The 19,019-nt window shown below is 43.8% G+C and overlaps 1 protein-coding gene across 3 annotated transcripts in view; it reads right to left on the bottom strand.

The window, feature by feature from the left end:
• Positions 1–15,880, bottom strand: part of LOC122398658 (sodium/potassium-transporting ATPase subunit alpha) — an 87,577-nt gene extending 71,697 nt beyond the window's left edge. Inside the window, exon 1 of one of the 3 annotated variants that reach the window (XM_043398735.1) lies at positions 15,358–15,880. In XM_043398735.1, the coding sequence (XP_043254670.1) occupies positions 15,358–15,387 (30 nt within the window). In that variant the 5' untranslated portion in view covers positions 15,388–15,880. The remainder of the gene's footprint in view (positions 1–15,357) is intronic. The other 2 variants (XM_043398734.1, XM_043398736.1) reach the window with 2 other exon arrangements.
• Positions 15,881–19,019: the final 3,139 nt, after the last annotated feature.

The raw sequence follows: 19,019 nt of genomic DNA, 5'->3' as shown, positions 1-19,019 counted from the left end.
CTCTTCGCTATGCATTTTCCTGCTTCTTTTCGCACCCCTGCCCCGGGTCTTCCCCAATTAGGGATATTCTTATCTCGATCTATTCCCTCTTATCGCCCCCTTGCACGCCCTACACACTCGTCTCCGCGGTCTCTCTCTCTTTATCCAATTATACGTATATTCCTCTTAACGTTTGTTCTACCAAATTTTTCCCCCCTGTGCTTTGAATATCACCTATGGTCCTTTGCACACCCCTAGACCCACGCGTCACGAATCCACAAATTAGATAAACGCGTCTGCGAGTCTGTAACCAAGATTTCGTCCGACTCCTCGTCTTTTAGAATCCGTCGGTCCCACCGACTGGATGTATCTCTTACGTAACAGCTCGAATTTTAAACCTACCCCCTTCGTACGTTCCCATCCCCTGTATTTCGATTGCAATAATTATATATATTCGCCTTCCTTATCGTCGAGCTGGTTTCGTCCTAGTCTTTCAAGTTTGTCTCTCAGAATGTTCGAATTAAGTTTAGAGGTTAGGATTCCTAGAGAGTTCCCAAACTTCGCGCAGTAACAAATATACAGGATGTATACCAACGTCTAGATCCTGGTTTATTGCTTCCACTGGTTCACTACGTCGCTTAAACAACACTAAAGAAGATTGCTACAACACCTGAAAAGTCTCGAGACTTCGAATATTTTTTTTCTCATCCCCCGTGTTTTCTGTCGCCAGCAATTAGGTGTCTCCATCTCCGCCGTCGTCAAACTGGAATATTTATCCTACCAAGTCTTTCTATTTGCGTTCGATCGTCCGCTGGAGTCTTTGAGTATCTTTCAGCTCTCTTCTTTATATTCTGTGCTCGCATCCCTCGTGTTTCATTCCCACGGTCTATTAGTATCCTCGACTAACATTCCCTCGTGTTTCCGTATCCATCACTCTTCCCTCTCGAGTTTCTGCCCTACCGAGTCTTCTTGTCTGTCAGAAGCTTCAACCAACCACAAACTTACATACATCAGGTCTGTCCATTAGGTTAAGGTTGTACCATTGTATGCCTTTAAGGAACATTATCGTCTCTAGCCAATAGCTCCCATAGCCACGTCTTTCTGTTTGCCTTTTGCGGTTCCTTACGCTATCCTCCAAACCTGTTTGTGTTTTAGAATCACCGAACATCCTCCAACATCGATCTTCCAACATCCTGTATTCTCGTCCCTTCTTCCTCCTCTTCCTACTTCCGTTCAGATCTTCCAGCGATTCTAGAAATCGATGTAAAAATATAAAAATGTCCGCCACGTCTTCCCGTTTCTCTTCAGAACTTGGACGATCCTCCGAGACCCTGGCCTCCGATACTGGGGTGGCCATTAACCCAGCTTTCCGTAGACCGGGTCTCAAGAATGGGATTCGAGGGAAAAAGGATTTTTCGCGCCCTCGATTCCAATTTCCGTGCACGCGGCGGCCATGTAATTCGACTCGCCAGGCGGAGCTGATCCAAGTCCTTCCGGCGGGGCTGATGCCACACGCCTCCCCCCGTAGATGGCTGGCTGCATCGGGAATTCGTTGACAAGCGAGGCTTGTTACGTCGAGGGCTGTTCTCGCGCGGAGAGGGCACTCGATTAGTCGGAAAATGAAAATCGAAGGGGGAAACACGCAGCGTGCACCGTCGATGATAAACTCGTCCGAGGGGGGATCCCCGGGACGCTTCGAGGCACGCCTTTGAACGCGACTGCCGGTGGGTTCTCTTCGATTCAACGAATCGGCCGAGATTTCGAGCGGAAGTCGAGGTGCTGAGTCGACAACGAAACCGCTTTCGGGACGTGTCTGCGACGCTTCGAGGACTTTCGACGATTGGACCATTTTTTTAAACACGAAGATGGCTCTTTCGAGTGTCCGGAGATCAATTTAGAACTGATGTTTATTTATAGAGCGTTTGGTTTTAATGATGATAATAGTAGAGGGGTGGGAAACGATACGCAAAAATATACGTTTAAAGCGAAGTAACGTTTGGAAAAATAATTCTCGAATAACGAAATCACGATGACCGTAGCTGCTCGACAATTTTCAAGCACGCTCGATCGTAACCCAGTAACGCGGCTCGAAATCACGAGCAACGTGCTCGCTAAAAAATGCATGAGATCGCCGGAGCGCCGGGGAAAGGAGCAAGGAGACGTGAATTTGCACGCGACATTTTTTTGTTCGAGAAATCCGCCCTTTAAATTGCAGAGCGGATGGGCATACACTGCCGGCCAAAAGTTTCGAATCTATTCAGAATCTTCAATATACCGAACGATAAACAAACTCGAGCGTAGTTAAAATATTCAAATTATTTTATAGAGAAATAAAAATTTGGTTTATAAGTAAGATGAAAAATATTTGTCAAAAAAAGTATTTATTTTACAAAAATTGAAAACAGTTGATGGACTCGTCACAGAGATGGTTGTGATATACCGAGTGACCATTTTTAGAATATTTGACGAAAGGATAATTTAAATAATAAGTTTTTGGTATGAAAATATTTGACGAGTTTTCTTGATTAGTTTGGAACTGTAACTTTAATTCGAGCAGCAATTCGAAACTTTTGGGCGGTAGTGTAAGGGATGGTGGCCCTCCCGTGCATCGACATCGATGAAACGCGGTATCGATTACCGACAGTTATGCGACCGGGGGTGAACGCGAGACTGGAAAACAAGAATAAGGCGAGAGAACGAACGAAAGAAAAAGGAATTCGGTACATCCCCGACCGGGGGAATGGCTGCGACGAATAAAACGACAAATTTACGGGCAAAATATATCGCCACAACGGAACAGCTGATCCATTTAACCAGAGCCCGTGCACGCGCGATTTTCATGCACGGATGTCTTTCATACTACAACTTAATAATTTCCAATTTGCCACGACGCGAAAGGGATGAAATAGAAAAATAAAATGAAAATGGGCAAAATTGATTTGAAATTTCAAAAACGAAAAATATATTTACCTCGATCGGGACACCATTAATAAAAAAATATTTACCCTTTGCATTTAAAATGGCCACGAACACGAACGACGTTTATTTTCACGAGAGCGTTCAACGGCGAAATGATAACAAATTTTTCCCCGTCGACAGCTACGCAGCTGTTTTGACCGATCCCAGGGTTAACCATGAAGAATGGCCGGAAATGTTTCCCGAATAATAAAAAGAGAAGGGAAAAAATGGTCGAGAAAATTTCAGGAGAGGGCTGCTTAATATTTGTGTCACGACGCGGGTTTTAAGGGTGGCAAGACGGTGTCCATCGATTCCGGTCCCTCCAACCTCGTTTCGCCCTTGCAGGACCTCGACCCTTTGACACTAAAACACCTCCGTTTCGCTGATTAATTCATCTGATACCGCGATGCATATGCTGCTGGTTGGACCGTTGCCAGATGCACCCCTTTAAGCACGACTCCGACCGCGACTCGTTAAGGGTGTATTCTCGTTCGAAACGTCATTTTTTCGATTTCTCAATAGCAAGAAAAAATACATAACATTTTCAAAATTATCGCTACCTCGGTATTCGAACAAAAATAAAAAAAATAAATAAATAGTAAACCCCAAATCTTCTCCCCGAACCGTTCCATTGCAGATCATTTCGCCATAAATTCTCAGGTCGGAAACGTACATACCGATTTGTTCGGGGCAACGGATAGGATTCTAAAACGTTTCCAGGTGCGCCGAGAGACTCGAAAACCGTTGAAAAATTCACGGCATTTCCGGTCCGGTGGTTCACGGACCGCCGTCGAGGCGCCATTTAAAACGAACACCCCCATTTGTCGTATCGTCTTCTCGAATCAGTTCCCCGCGAGAATGTCAAAGTGATTTTAATTAAAATTCAGCCCGGCGGGCGTGTGCCGACCGGTGGCAATTACTCGAAATAATTGAACGTTCGACGCGCCAGAAGGGGGTAAGGGGGAGGGCAGGGGGTTGGGAACAAAAGAGAAAAGCAAAGAGATCCGGAAAACTAACGCAAATAGACACGCCAATGTCCACCGTATTGAACGTCGAAAACAAGGGCGGAGGAGGCGAAGGCATAATTGGAGAACGCTTGGTAGCCAATCTAACGGTGACCCTCGAGTTACATTATACGCCAATGACTCTGCAATTTCTTTTTTTTCAATAAGTTACATAACAGTGTTAAGTACTCGATCTCTGTTTACGAATTGTGTACGATCCTTGGATGCGTAAGCATTTGAATAATTAAAAAATCGACGCCCGTCGTCGAGATTTTCCTCCTCGTCGTTACGTGCATATGCATGAAGCCTGAACGCGAACAACTGATTTTCCCTGGCTGCATCAGAGTCGGTGATTTTATTCGAATCGGTGAATACTTTCAGACAACGAAGTCATCTTCTATTTTACGAATTTAAAAAAGAACAAAATTAATTTATTTTAATTAATTAATAAATTTGAAAACTATTGCACGAAAGGAACTTACGAAGGATTTACATTCATAACCCAACTATCGGATTCTATCAAGTTCGTCCAACGGTTCGCAAACACCGAGTAATTTGTAACCGGTTGCGGTAAAGCTTGTCTAGCAAGCGGCGAACGTGTTCTCCAATGAAATTCCACGCAACTTGGGCGAGTATGTATGTATCGTCCGTCGGCGACGCTCGTTACTTTTCCGTTTTCCTTGAAAATAAATTAATAAACAAAAGACAGGAGACGGTCTTATCCGTCTCGTCGGGCGCTTTCTCGTCCCCCTTAAAAATTCAAGCTGGTCGAAATCGGAAGTCCTTTGTCTCGGAACGGACCTTTTAAAGGTGACGGATGCATTCTTCGCCCGACTCGCGACAGCGCATTAATGAAAAACGACCGCCCGACGTCAGAAACGGAATGCAAAACAGTCGTATTAATTTTTAAAAGCGCGGTACACTTTTTCCCGTTTCGCGCAAGAGCGTCTCGGTGGAAATCTCTGTCTCTGGGTTTTTAATAACGTCGAACGAACCTTTTCCTCGTTCCGTAACAATTTATACGCGGAAATGAATTTTTAACGACGAAAGAACATCAACGTTTAACGACGCAACGTTGTGCTTTTCTTCGATCCGCAGATTCTCCTTAAATAATTACACACTTTGGCCTTTTGTTTTTGTATCTTACTTTTTTCAAAGAAGTACATTCGACGGACTTGGCATCTTTTAAAATAGTCGACGAAATATTTCTTGGACACGACCGGCGATCTTAACGTCGTTTATCGAGTGTGTGTATTCGTTTGGCATTGTTCGAAGAAATACGTGCCGTTGAAAATATTGCGACCGGAACGCCGCGATCGCGTAGTTAAAGTCTGGCAAGCGAGCCTCCACTTTAAAAACTTTGATTCCCATCCAGCTGGTCGCGTTTCCTTCGCCCGGCTCGCGACTCGACTTTAATAACTTCGTCGATGTTATCAAAGAGTAAGCAAAGGGAAAACAAATTACAAACGGCGAATTCCACTTCCGATCCAACTATGCTCCAAGTTTTTTTAACAAACCGTGGCCTCCGGCGAACCGAGAACCGGCAAGAAAATCTATAACACGATTTTCTTAGCTGCTAATAAGAAATAAAGAAACTCTACAATTTCTACAGAACTTTAAGTATCGTTCGAGAACGTCAATCATTTGGCATTTAAAATCCAATTTCATCCAAGGGGAGTACAAACATTGAAACGCAAAGCATTCGAACGCGTATCGAGGCATAGCAACTTGTTGCTGTTTTAAACCAAGGATTAATTTTCATCTGCATATTTAATATCAAACGCTTCTTTATTGCTTTTTCTGCCTGAAAAGGGAACAAATTGAATGTATACTGGATTCCAAAATAAATAGCTTCGAAATATCCTTGGACACAGCTTTTCTTAAAAATGATATATCAATTATCGTTGCAAATATCCAAGTTCCGTTTGTAGATTGGTCGAATAACAATATTCCAACGTCTCGAAATAATTACGCGTTACGACGATCGTAACGATTAGTTTCAATTACTCCTCCGCGTTAATCCCCGCCGTAAAAGAATCTTGGAATTTTAAAGCGCGTTCGAGCCCAATTAAATTAGCCGTACCGACTGCTGGTACAAATCGATTCAGCGTGTAGAATCCGTACGCATAGTAAACAAGCACGGTGCGAAATAATATGGCTTCTCACGTTCTCCGTTGTAACACTGGAACGACGACGACGCATCGAAAGAAAAATTTCTTCCGAAACGTAAGCAAACTGGCTATTTTTTAAGTAAAAATATACGTGGAAGCGTTCCACGGCTAAAAAACTGTGGGAAACTCTGTTAGAGAATATTCCAGAAAGTTGCGCGTTCAATTACGGGTCCACGTCTAATTAATTCGCGACGCAACGTGCCACCGTGGCCGTTATTATCGTTATTATAACTGACATGATCGTGTCGCGTTATCAGATATCGCGGGAGCAAATTCTGGTTAGCTATTATGTTGTTTTTACTTTTTACATAGCGCAACCGATCTCTTCCGCTTACGTGAAATCCGAGTACAGAGCGTCGAGAACGTTATTCGAGCACTGTTTTACTTGGAGAACAATTTTCGTGTGAAAATTAGTACACAATTGTATAAAATTAATTTTTAAACTCGTACTCTCGCGTGTATAGATCGATGAAAACGAACGTGATTAAATGGTAGAAATTGTTCTTGATTATGCGCATGATTTTGCCGCGCAGGGATGACAGAATTACGGCGTAACGGACACGGCTAATATCATCTATTTATTTATTTATTATTCGCCGCGCGCCATTGTGTTTCCCCGCTGACGTCAAAAGAACAATACGCGTCGTTATATTCCTGGTATCCCACGAACAATAAAATCATCCTGGATGTTGCTACGATCCTTTTTCCAGCGGGGCTCCAATCACGACGTATTGTACCGAAATTGCCAAGAGAAACAGTGCGCCACGCGTAAATATCTAGCACGAAACGAAAATCTGATACGAACGGCTGGAATTTTATACGCAAGTGCTATTCCAAGAACGGACAAATATCATCGAGAACGAATTATAATGAAACGATAATAATAATTAATAATACCGGCGGTATTAAACTGTGAAGTTAATGAGATATTGACGTCACCGTGGAGTCGCCATATTTGTTCTCGAAACATCGGTAACGGTTCTCGCTCGAAAGCTGAACAACGCCCCCATTGTTCTATTCCACGAAATCGAGATCGAGTGTTTGTTTTCTCAGCTGCTAAAGACCAGTAATGATACTTGAGATGAAGGCGATGGCGAAGGCGATGGCGAAGGCGAAAGCGCAGACGAAATTCGACACCATCAGATATATATATCCAACGGACATCGTTGATGAGCCTCGAAGTCGCCGTTATCTTTTGCCAACCGTCGTAGAAAAGGACAACGAATGAGAAAAAACGCCTTGTCTCGTGTACGAATCGTCACCGGCATTCCAACCCGAACAGTTTTTTCAAGTGTCGTCTTTCACGCTTCACCGACTCCAAGGGGGATCCCCCCAGTCGAGAAGGATAGAAACGACGTCTGGTGTTTAACGACGGGGGCCTCGAAAACCGTAGATTGATTTCGAAAGAAGAGCACGGGGAGGTCGAAGACCTAGAAAAAAATTCTCACGTAATTTATGAACGACCCCTGAACGAAGCATGTGCCACGAACACGACGGACGTTAGATTTTCTATGATATATCGCGCGGAGGAGGGGCAGGAACGGTGCCAGGACTATGCAGGTACACGAAAACGGCTGGGTGTGACAAAGCAAGGAAAACGTGCCCTTTGGTCGCACGGCTAGAGAGTTTGGCGTGTTTCTATGCGTCGCGACACGCCACGCCGCAACATCAAAGCGTAATTTACTTTGGGAATGAGCGACCGTGCATACTCTACCGATCGATTACAAATTCATTGTACACGTAAGTACACGGTTCACGAGTAAATACACTGCGCGAATATATCGAAGCGACACAATCGTTGTTACACTTTTTTGATCAACACACGTTCCCTGCCAATAATTGATAAATCAAATTATTGTACTTTTGTTCGACGCGTTCAGGGTCCCGAGCTTCCGCAATTTCTGCGTAATTCAAGGAATTGTCAATGCATGTCAATAACGTAGTACCTATAGCAACCTTTGTGCGGATAGAGCGTGACCCGAGCACTGTCCAGCGTGCGCGTTACAATTATATAGGTCAGGTCCACGATACTCTTACGAGCCAGAATTACACTCGACGACGACGCCAGAGTCGGTCAAAATTTTCTTCCAATAATAAATAATGTAACAATGGTATTGGTTATTTGAAATTTTGTATCTAAATAAAAATGTTGCCCATCTCCGGACGAAGGGAATCACGTGGCACTCGAGGATGACGTGTGCGTGTGCCCGTCAAAGCAGCAGCAACCTGCACAGACGAGGGGGCTCGTGCATAATTAGGAACCAAGGGTAGCAAGCATGGTTGGCCACGAGCAGCGCCGTGTTTGCGCACACCCGTAGTACACAAGCACACGGAACGCACCAGCGGCCAACGCGCGCGTTCACAGAACCGCTTGACATTCTTTGCCCGGTGTTTTTGTTTCGACTTTTTATTCAGTGTTTTTTTTTCTTTTTTTTTGCTTTGGATTCGTTTGTTTAAGCTTTCGTTTTCGTTCCGCGTTTATCTGTCGTTCAAACATCAAACGACACGTTCGAACCCCCCAACATTTGGAATTTATTTACAAATCTATGTTTCGACAGTATAATCGCAACGATTTTTAAAAGGTCGGGGAAGCAACGATCGCGCGTTCGAGAGCGATTTCCGTATGACGGAATTTTTTCACAGCTTTCCGTCTCTGTTCTTTTCGATTCGTTTATTTGTTTTGGGTCGGATTTTATTCGCGCGGGCGATGTTATTCCGAGCTTGGATCATCCGCGACGTTGTATGTTTTTCAGCTTTTCACGTGTGGATCGAGCGAACGTTATTCTCCAAGATATACATACGTTCGATGTTGCAACGTTAGGCTCGCACACGGTGTAAATAAAAATACGCTACGGATTAGCGTAACGGGACAACGTACGTACACGATATTTTCTCTGTACAAAAGCTTTGATTTAACACGTTTCTTGTTCCCCCATCTCCTCGGAAAAAAAGTTTTCATCATTCGGTCCGATTATTTTTCATTTCCCCTTCGCCTTTCGCTTTTTATTTGCATCTACGTTGTAATTTGAACGGAACTTGATCCGCGGTGAGTGATGAAGCTTCCGAGTGCCAATGGCGAGAGAGCATATTTGTTACAATTCTGATCTTGCACATTTTATTCACAATTTTATGAAATATTTAAAAAACTCGTATTGCTACTTCGTTGATGCAAACATAAATAACTGAAAATAGCTCGCAGAGACTTCTTCCTTCAAGAATCTCTTCCGACTCTAGTACCTCTATCGCAGAGACGATCTCTTGCAATAAGACACTTCCAGCGAGTACGTACTTATCGTAAAACCTCGCACGAGTAACGAAGATTATTAAAAAGTGGGAACCAATGTGATTCGCGTCGCCAGAGATAAGAAAACTCGCTCGGTATCTAGGAAACGATCAGCAAGAAATGGTCGCCATTCAGCGTTCAATTTGCATTTCACTTGAAGCAGAAACAAGGAAAAATTTACGTAAACCAAACGTACGATAATCCTCGCGTTTGTTCGAGTAACTATAAGAGAAGGTGAAAAAATGTTTTCAAATCGTTCTGGAAAAATTATTTTTCGTCGCGGGGGTCAATTGCAATAATTTTTGGTGAATAGACATACCCCCGAATTCCTATCCACTTTCGAGAAAAAAATTCGAGTAGGTACTGAAATTTTTAGACGAAATTAAAAAATTTCAAATCATACTAAAAAAATTATATTTAGTTACAGGGGTCAATTACAAGCATTTTTGGTGAATACACATACCAAACTGTGAACGACAAAGAAACGATTTTCTCTCACTCGTTCGTCACAATTCTTGTTTATATTGCGTTTCCGTTTCCGGTAGGATAATGTCTCCGCAGGTTTCACGACCGCTCGAGCAAAATGAAAAACCGCCCTGGCGTTTCTCTCGGTAGCCATCCGACCCGCCGGAATCCTCCAAACGTAACAACGGTTTTTTCTTGCTCGTCGAGCTTCTTCTTCCCCCGACTCGTGGGCGGAAGTGACCAGAATCCTCGAGACTCAGCAGTTTCACGGTCCTGCGTTAGCGAGACATTATAATCGCCACGAGAAAATTTATGACGCGGGGCCGACGGCGTCGGAATTATTCATAAAATATAAACGTATTCGGGGGATGAGTCCGCTAAATTTAACCAAGCATTCCTGTCTCTGTTAATTCCATCCGTTGTTGACCTTTCGCGCCAGAACGAAATTCGACTTTCCCCTTAACCTTTTCACCGCCGAATCGAGACAGGGTTCCACCGACCACGCAAACGCAAAAGTATTTAAAATGAAAACGGTTCGATTCCTCGGATGCCCTTGGAATTTTTCGAAATCAAGACAGAGACGAGGATCGTGGTGCACCGGAGGTCATCGGCAATTTTCGAGGGGCTCTTAATTAAAGTTAAACCCATTAACATGAGCGAGCGTACGTGTGCACACACTCGCGCGTCTGCGTTACGTAATTTCATCGGTGGATAAGCCGTTATCTCTGGACGCGGTATCGAGGCGGAATACATATATCCGTGGTTGGCACACGGACAATGGCGAGCGCCAGCGGGCATTATGGTGTTCCGCGGGTGAGAAAATATGCGTGTCGGCAAGTAGGAATAAGAATCTTGGCCATTCAAGCTCCTCCAGCCGCGTCTCGCTTCCTACAAATTATGTAGGCGTCGAACGGGCAATCGTGGCGCCGTTTTTGCATACAAGAATGCAAACTACCCTCTTTGCCTGCTTGACGCTAAGTATAGCTACTCGAGGTAGACTATAATCCTCTTAGTGTTCGATAAATCATTATTTAGAAACGATATCTCGAGGAGCCTTGCTCGAAAATAAAGAATACGGGAAGGTGCATTTCCCAACCTCTTTTGTGCCGAGTAATAACTGAAAAGTATTGACGTTTCGATTTTTCTGTTTCCCGATACAGGTGCCATTTTGCAACCCCGAACGGCTGACCGAGCGCGAGCGCGCGAACGCGTCGAGACACGCGACGGAAAAAAACGGACCACGGCTGCCATTTAAATAATCAAGAGGCAACGCACGGACGACGACGACCACGACGAATTAGACGCTAAAGAAGTTTAAAAGGGCCAATATACAGGGCGGACTCCTTCTCAGGAATTATGGTCCCTGGGCCGCGTGGGCTGACCCCTCCGGTGTTCTCGTCGTCTCGCGGAAGTCCGCCATTAAAACACAGCTGGATCGAGCCAGATCTCGCAAGACGAATCTAGCCTCTTCACTGTCACGGGTCTGACCTCCGATCTTGGATATCCTAGAGGCGCGCAGACCACGCAGGGATTCGACACATCCGATAAAACGAGCCACGCTCCAGCGGGATCCGTTTGCAACGGAAACTTCCGCTACCCTGTCTTCGTCGCTCTGTCGCGAAATAACGGATCTCGTGACACGAATTCTGGAAGGCGTGGCAGCTGTGCAAATCCACTGGTAAAATAACCTTCGCATGATTCACCACCACCCCCTTTCTTTCGGGGCTATCGCCACCTCTACGATTCGTCAATATCGCGCCATCTCTCGATCGATACGCCGCGCGAAACTCCCGCCAAAAAATGGCTATCCACGACACCGTAACGTTTCGACCAGTCAGGTTAGAAGAATCTAACGAAGAAGTAACGAATCAAAGATAAACCATTGGAAGGTTACACGAAACACACCGTAATCGAACGCGTCCATTTCTAACCGTTATCATAGGTCGATATCGCGCCATCTATCGGTTGATGCGACACGCGAATGTCCCGCCAAAATATGTGCATGTTTACACGAAAATTTCCATGGCAGTATCGTTACGAATCAATACCATGCTAGCGATAATCGCATCGCCAAATGTGTTGGTTATTATGAGTTGAAATTATTTCGTCGCTTTGTACTTATTTTCTTTGGAGGATAGTCGTTCAACGTAAATACGCTGTCGCGAAGCTAAAAGTTACCCGAGCCAGTAGTTACGGGACAGACAGGCATTGCATATTGTTGTAATATACGTAAACGTTGTTTAGCCATGCGACGACAAAAAGAATTAAAATTAAACCATGCGGAAAATGTCGAGAGACAGTTCCATCGAAATCTCATTCTCGTATGGCGGAAAGCTCCGCGTTCATCGTCTGTATCGTTGAAGAAAACACCCTGGAAAATCACGTGCACGCGTTGTACATGGAAATTTATATTTTATCCGGGTACGGTAGCGTCTCTTTGCAATTTCCACGATGCCCTGAACCCGGGATGATATCGAGGTCGATCAGGCTTCCGTCTATTTCTCGAGTTGTCGACAGGACGAAAATAGATTTTTGTTACGTACGCGATACCCCTCGGATCGGAAAGTAAACCTGGTCAAAACAATCACTGTTGACAAGGTTGACGTCGTCTAATCGTCGATCGGGCTAAAACCATCGCTGAGATAACCTATGGCTGAACTATGGACTGTTCGAGTTTCTAACGTTCGAAAGCAATCTCAATTGTCAAATTCTGTGTACGCGTATTTAAGGAAGCTACTGATAATGATAACGCGATAATGACGTACGTGTACATGCTATTGTGGAAATCGTTACGAGAGGATTTCACCACGACGACGATGCCAAACCATGCAGAAGAGGAATTGGACGAGGAAATACAGTGGTACAGACTGGAAGCGTGTGCACGGCCCCCTGACACACATCGACTCGTTAAAATAACGACATAATGGCTAATTTAGCGATAATAAGCGCGAACCGTATCGTTCAAATTAGCGTCGAAGGTGAGACGAAACTGACAAGGAGAGACGCCCGAGGAGCGAGGAAAAAAGAGACGAGAGAAACGTTAGATCAACGTGTCTGACTTACCGCATTACACTCCTATCGACCAACTATCGCCACCATACGGTTATTCTACGAACCATTTTACATCTCGACAGGGCCGTAATAAGACGATTCCTCTAAAATTTTGTATACAATAAATATGCTGGAATAAATCGACAATACTCAAATACTTTGTTGTACAATTTTAGTAGTTCTTTGATATCACTTTCATGGTTGGACAGAACGGTTATAAGATGTATTCTTTGCAACGTTTATCTTTTATGGCAATTTTGTAACATTTGAATACCAGAGTACCACAAACTTTTGAATTTAATATCACGGAAAATTCTTCATTATTACCGAATATAACTAATGAAATGAAACTCGTGATAAAAGAGAAATATTATAATTGACGATTTCTATTAATATTTCCACTAGACTATACAATTGCAACTGCATGCGATCTCGGCCATCAATACAGAAAATAGACATTGTAGAAGTCAACGACCTTGGACAAAAACATTCAGGATGGTCAAGAAAGCAATTGTCAGAAGCATAGATATTTCAATGAGCGGGACGATCTCAATCGCGTTCTGTGACTGTCGATTTTTCGTCGAGCCACGGAACAAAAGCAGCTTATACAGCTAATCGGCATTGTCGCCGCCGTTTCCGAAGGGGGACCAATTTTCTTTTATTATAGCTTCTATTATGCGGACGATTCGTCCGTGGACCTTTGAAATTTAGGTCGAACCTCGTGATACATAAAAATAAGGCTGCTTTCCGTGTTCGACGCGTGGCAGTCTGCCAAGGTAAAAACAAATTCGTCGGAATCTATTCTAAACTAAAAAGTGCATTATTAAAGAAAAATGTTGTCAAAATTTTTAAACAAATTTTTGATTTTCATGTAATCGTCTGATATTAATTTCTAACACGTTGTAAATATTTTTAATAATTATATTCCTAATCGACTGTACAAATTTTATTCATTTCTTCTTAAACATACACTTGCATAATACGAAATAAGAAACGAAGAAACATGGAAGGTACAACATGCATACATATTTTCACGCATGGCCATCGGTCATAAGCTTCCGATAGAGAGGGATAGGAATGTAAACTACAGAATTTTCTAGGGGATTTTACTATTTGTCGGTTCACCTTTTCCCGCGGGATGGCGACCGTTACCGGCATACCCAGACCTTGACATAGTTCTACGTAGTGAAATTTGTCAACCAGCTTGTCTTGATCCTATATACGTAGACGATAATGAACTAATATAAATTCAATAGTTTTACTATCGTTGAGACGTAAATGTGATATATCTTCACTATTTTATTACGAAGATAAACTTAATTTCGTATAACATTTCGAAAGAGGATATCAAAGTGACATGTTTACTTACTCTACAATCTGTTACCCAATAATTAGCTTTGGAATAACAAAAATTAAAATTACCACCAAACACCGGACTCTCGATAAAAAAAAAAAAGCTGTACACATTCTAATTAGGAGTCTCTAAGTTCAACTGTGTAAACAAGGTCGCGAACTTTAAATATTTTCACTTTGCATCCGTTACAAACAGAACTGGCCCGAATATAATAATACGAATTCTTTGGTAAAAGATTCAACGACAAATATAATATCGTCAAGCAAGAAATCGTAATACGATACGATGCAAAACACTTTCGAGCGATCGTGTTTGCATGCAAGAAATCGGTAGACCGCTTAATGCAAACCAACGAGACGTTTTACAACAAAACAAACGGGGATTACGTACACGGAGCCACGTGCATATTATTTTTCGAAACAATGCTACAAGTTGATACCTAGAATGTTTCATTTCGTGGTCAGGTAATATTTCTTGTTGCACGGATACAGAATCACGGATACGGAATCACTTCTAATAAATGTAATTACGTGCACGTAAGTACGACGCTTCCTTCATGACACATAGATCGCAATTAACCTATTAGCGGAAGGTATTCACCCGTATATCCACTTTTATGCTGTCACTGTTACTAACGATACTAAGAACAAGTGTGTCATTAAACAGGTTGCGCAATTTTTTTTCCGACGATCAATAAGGTTATTTAAACAGTGGGATACGGTGCCACGAGACTTGTATTTGTACACTCCAGTGGCCGGATATTTGTGCGAAATCGTCTGGTACCTGTTTGAACACCGTAATATCGTGAATTAAAATCGATAAGAAATTCTGTATGGGAAAGCTACCCGAAGGGCGTGGTTCACCGGACAATATGACGTTCCTGCGTGAACACGACGCTTGCCCTCGCGACGTTCAAAACGCGCGACACGGTCGACGATGATCGCGGGGTCGATAAAATAATCGATAACGTAAAAGGACCGCACGGAAGACGCTCGATTCAAGCGTTCCTCGTACGTTTACCCTGCACTTGGGTCGTCATCGAACCAACATCGAACGCGTACAAGTATAAAAATAGCGAAGAATGTTACTGACCTCGGTTGCTAGCTTCCCTTTCGACGCCATCTTGACAACAATGATGGCGATCGGACGACAACCCGATTACCTGCCGTGCACGCTGCACCCACGATCACCAGCGAACCTCGACAATACGCACAACACTGGCTTCTTTTCGGCCGATGCACACGCGTGCGATTCGAACACGTACACACGAACAAAAACAGAAACAAATTCGACCGCGAAAACGATACGTACAACGGTCCCGAAAGCCGTGCTGACGTCACGGCACGAAGCGTCTTTTCGTACTACCACGAACTACGAGTTCACAAGCGATACGAAGCCGACCGGACTCGGCACAATTGTGCCCCACCACTTTGGGCGACAAGTCCCTTTCACTCGCTCGCCCGATAATTATAATAAACCATCTCTCCCCCACCCCTTTTTTCGTGTACGTTTGTGTGGTTATTCTCTCTGTCTATCGTGTTCTCGCGTCAACGAGGCTCGTGGTGTCACGCGTCTTTTTTCACTCGCGATGCTTCAACTTTCTTCGTCTCTCTTCGCCACACGGATGGTGTCGCACGGGGCCTTACCGTATCGCGACCCATGGCTTCTTCGTGTCGTTGGCAGTTATCGAGCAAACGATCGACGATATTCATTGTTTCCGGGCAGTGGTTGCATGCATCTCGCGCGTCTACCGGCGAGCGAATTTACGAGATTGAGGTTAGGTGTCGCTTGGAAAGAAACCGTACCGCCGTTCTATTCTTTCTTTCTCTCGATCGACAATCCCCCGGGGGGGCGAAGGGAGATTCGCTTTAATTCAGAACGTATTAACCTTCCCGCACACTTTTGCCCTCGTTGATCCTCGTTAATTAAGCGCGGTCAAACGTCGCGTACTTTTTACGAATTTCGAACGGCACGAAAGCGGCCCAGATTCCACCCGGCACGTGCTTTCTCGCCGCCACTCGAACGGATCGATGGAATCGTAAACTCGGCGGTTCGTTGATCGATTAGTCGATCGATCGAGCGAGACGTTAAACGTAACCTTTTCGAGATTACAACATTTTTTTGTTTTAATCGAAAGGATCGGGGGAAGCTCGCGGAATACTCGTATCGATTCGGCTCGTAAATGTCACGCTCAATTAATTTTCCATGGCCAGGACGAATGTGTCACCAGGCTTCCAATTCTATTGCTTCGCTCTCATTCGCTTCGCGCTCACGTAGACGCATGTTACGAGCACTTCACGATGCGATAGTATTGGCGTCGGTATTGTATAATACTTGGACTGAAACGTGGGCGGAACGCGAACTCCGCAAGTTTTGTATAAAACTCCGTTCCCGGCGAAGATAGCTGACATACTAGTGATTGAAAACCGGAAAAAAAACTTCTCTCGACGTGCCTGGAACACAGGTTTTATGTGTCATACCGATGGATAAACCGCACGAGTATAATGATTTTTAGCTGACAATTATTTTTCAGTAACGCAATCTATTTTCGGTGACAACTTGAAAGCACATCGCGAATCGGGGACATCTATCGGAGTTTACATGAAAACAGAAATGAAAGACGAATCGACTGAAACCGAATTTCATCAGAACTAGTTGCTTGTCATTTTTAAGCATTTCTAATGATCGTCACGACGTACGGAGATTTGAATTCCTATTCGTGATGCACCAAAAACGTACGTCTCATTAATCTCTCGCGGAACAAGATCTCCACGCTGTTCGCACGCATATACCGAGTCATTTTTCACCCGGTGCATTACTGTCGGATGCATCGGACGAGAGCACTTGCATCGAAAAGAGCAGCTTCGCTCGCGAAGCTAAGTGCATGCAAAGTTCCAGTTTCTTCGTATTTATACATCTGTTCTCTGCGTCACACTGTTGCGTTATCCCCGTACATACTAACGGTTATCGATAAGATATTGATAATTTATCGATAACCTCACTAATATATTGACAATGCGAACAGGCATGAATGAAACATGTCGCGTATTAAAATCTTAATCTCACCTTGTTTATTTTTATTTTGACTTAACCTCTCTTGTGCTGGAAATCGATTCACTGACTTGAGACGAGCCATAACTTGAAATCAGGAGATACGATAGAATCTCGCCCTAGAAAGTAATTTCTACATAAACAGAAATGCAGAATACGCGATGGAACGAAACGAAAGAGGTTAGAACGAACTAACCTAAAAATACAGTTTTGTTCTGTACTGGTGATACGTGGCAGGAATCGCTGGTACGCCACAATGTGTCTCCAAGTGTCCATCTTCGTTAAAATTCCACTTATAAATGTTTCTATATACTTGGACCACTCGAATCAAACGAATTCCCAATATTTGTTTTCCGCGAACGAGACATTATTGACAGTTTACATTTCGTGTATTCCAAACATAAATACCGATAAATATCGATAAATCTTGACATTTATTGATGTTTACCGATAATATTATCGTTAACAGCACCTCCAGCGATAGCGTTTCGAAGCCAATCTTCTCTGTCGCCGGAGACCTGTTTATTTTCGATCTGGTTCATACATACGCGAGGCACGCCAGCCCTGGAATCGTTATTGGCACAGTGGCGGCGCTGGAAATCGGTATTACACACGCGTTCTATAAAGCAAAAGGCTCGAAGGGTCGACGAGACAGAAGGCACGGAGGAAAAAGAAATGTACAAACGAGGGTACAAATTTCGTGCTTCTTCCATTTCGCGACAGAAGAAGATGAGCGCTGGCTACGAAACGGCATCCATTTCATCTTGAAACTCTTCGTCGATGGCCGAGTCGAAAAATAAATCAACTCGAGTGACCATTTATTCGAGCAGGAAACGATCCTTTGATCCGGTTGAACGATGAGATCGAGTACATATATCGCAAATAGCGTCCACACCTGATTGCACAGCACTCGTCCCAACCGTTAACATAACCTGAAACAAAACAGACACCGGTTAGAACAAACTTAAGGCACAGTTGTTAACTTTATCGGCATTTGTTTTGTAACCTATAATTTAACAGATGCTGGTAGATTTATCTAATGCGTTTACCTAACCTCAAATTATGAAAAATAAAAGTTGAAGTTAAGGGCTAGGGAACGTAGGGGTTTCATTTGTGACAACTTAATATCTTAGCATTATTTTCCACGTGTTCGTTTGGGTTATGTATTTAGATAGATCGACCACAACCGGGGGACTAAGGTAGAAGGTGGGGGGGGAACGGATTCCCACGCGTGGAGTCTTCCCCCTCTCCCATCAACGGGGTCTATTCTTTCTTCGAGTCGACTGTAGCTTAAACAGACCGTTTAGTGACGTTCGCGCGCACTTACGCGCATCGTTGCTATTTTATCTTACGTGCAAGCGGAGACGTCATCCAGCCGGAATAATGTCAAGGACAAGTGCCGGCCAATCGGGCGGGTCGACAAATTTGTAAACGATTGACGCAAGGTGCACACCCTCTATAGACGGACACGCTGTGTAAGTACCTCTGAAACGGTCAGTCAACTAATTTAATTAATAGCAACGTACACGCTGTTTTTCCCCACCCTTTTCGACTCGGGTAGAATTTTGTTTGGAACTACGGGACAAGTCTTATGGAATGATCGATCGGGTGGTGTTCGAGGACGCGTGGAAATTAACGCAGCAATGTAATTGGGGAAATTGGAAGACCTCGTGGGTCGATATTAGTTTTAATAAATTATTAAA

The sequence above is a fragment of the Colletes gigas genome, unplaced genomic scaffold (genome assembly GCF_013123115.1).
Source record: "Colletes gigas isolate AHSC1104 unplaced genomic scaffold, ASM1312311v1 Colletes_gigas_Sc00012, whole genome shotgun sequence".
NCBI lineage: Eukaryota > Metazoa > Arthropoda > Insecta > Hymenoptera > Colletidae > Colletes > Colletes gigas.
Note: the sequence above shows the minus strand (reverse complement) of the source record. Positions and strands in the feature narration are given on the sequence as shown.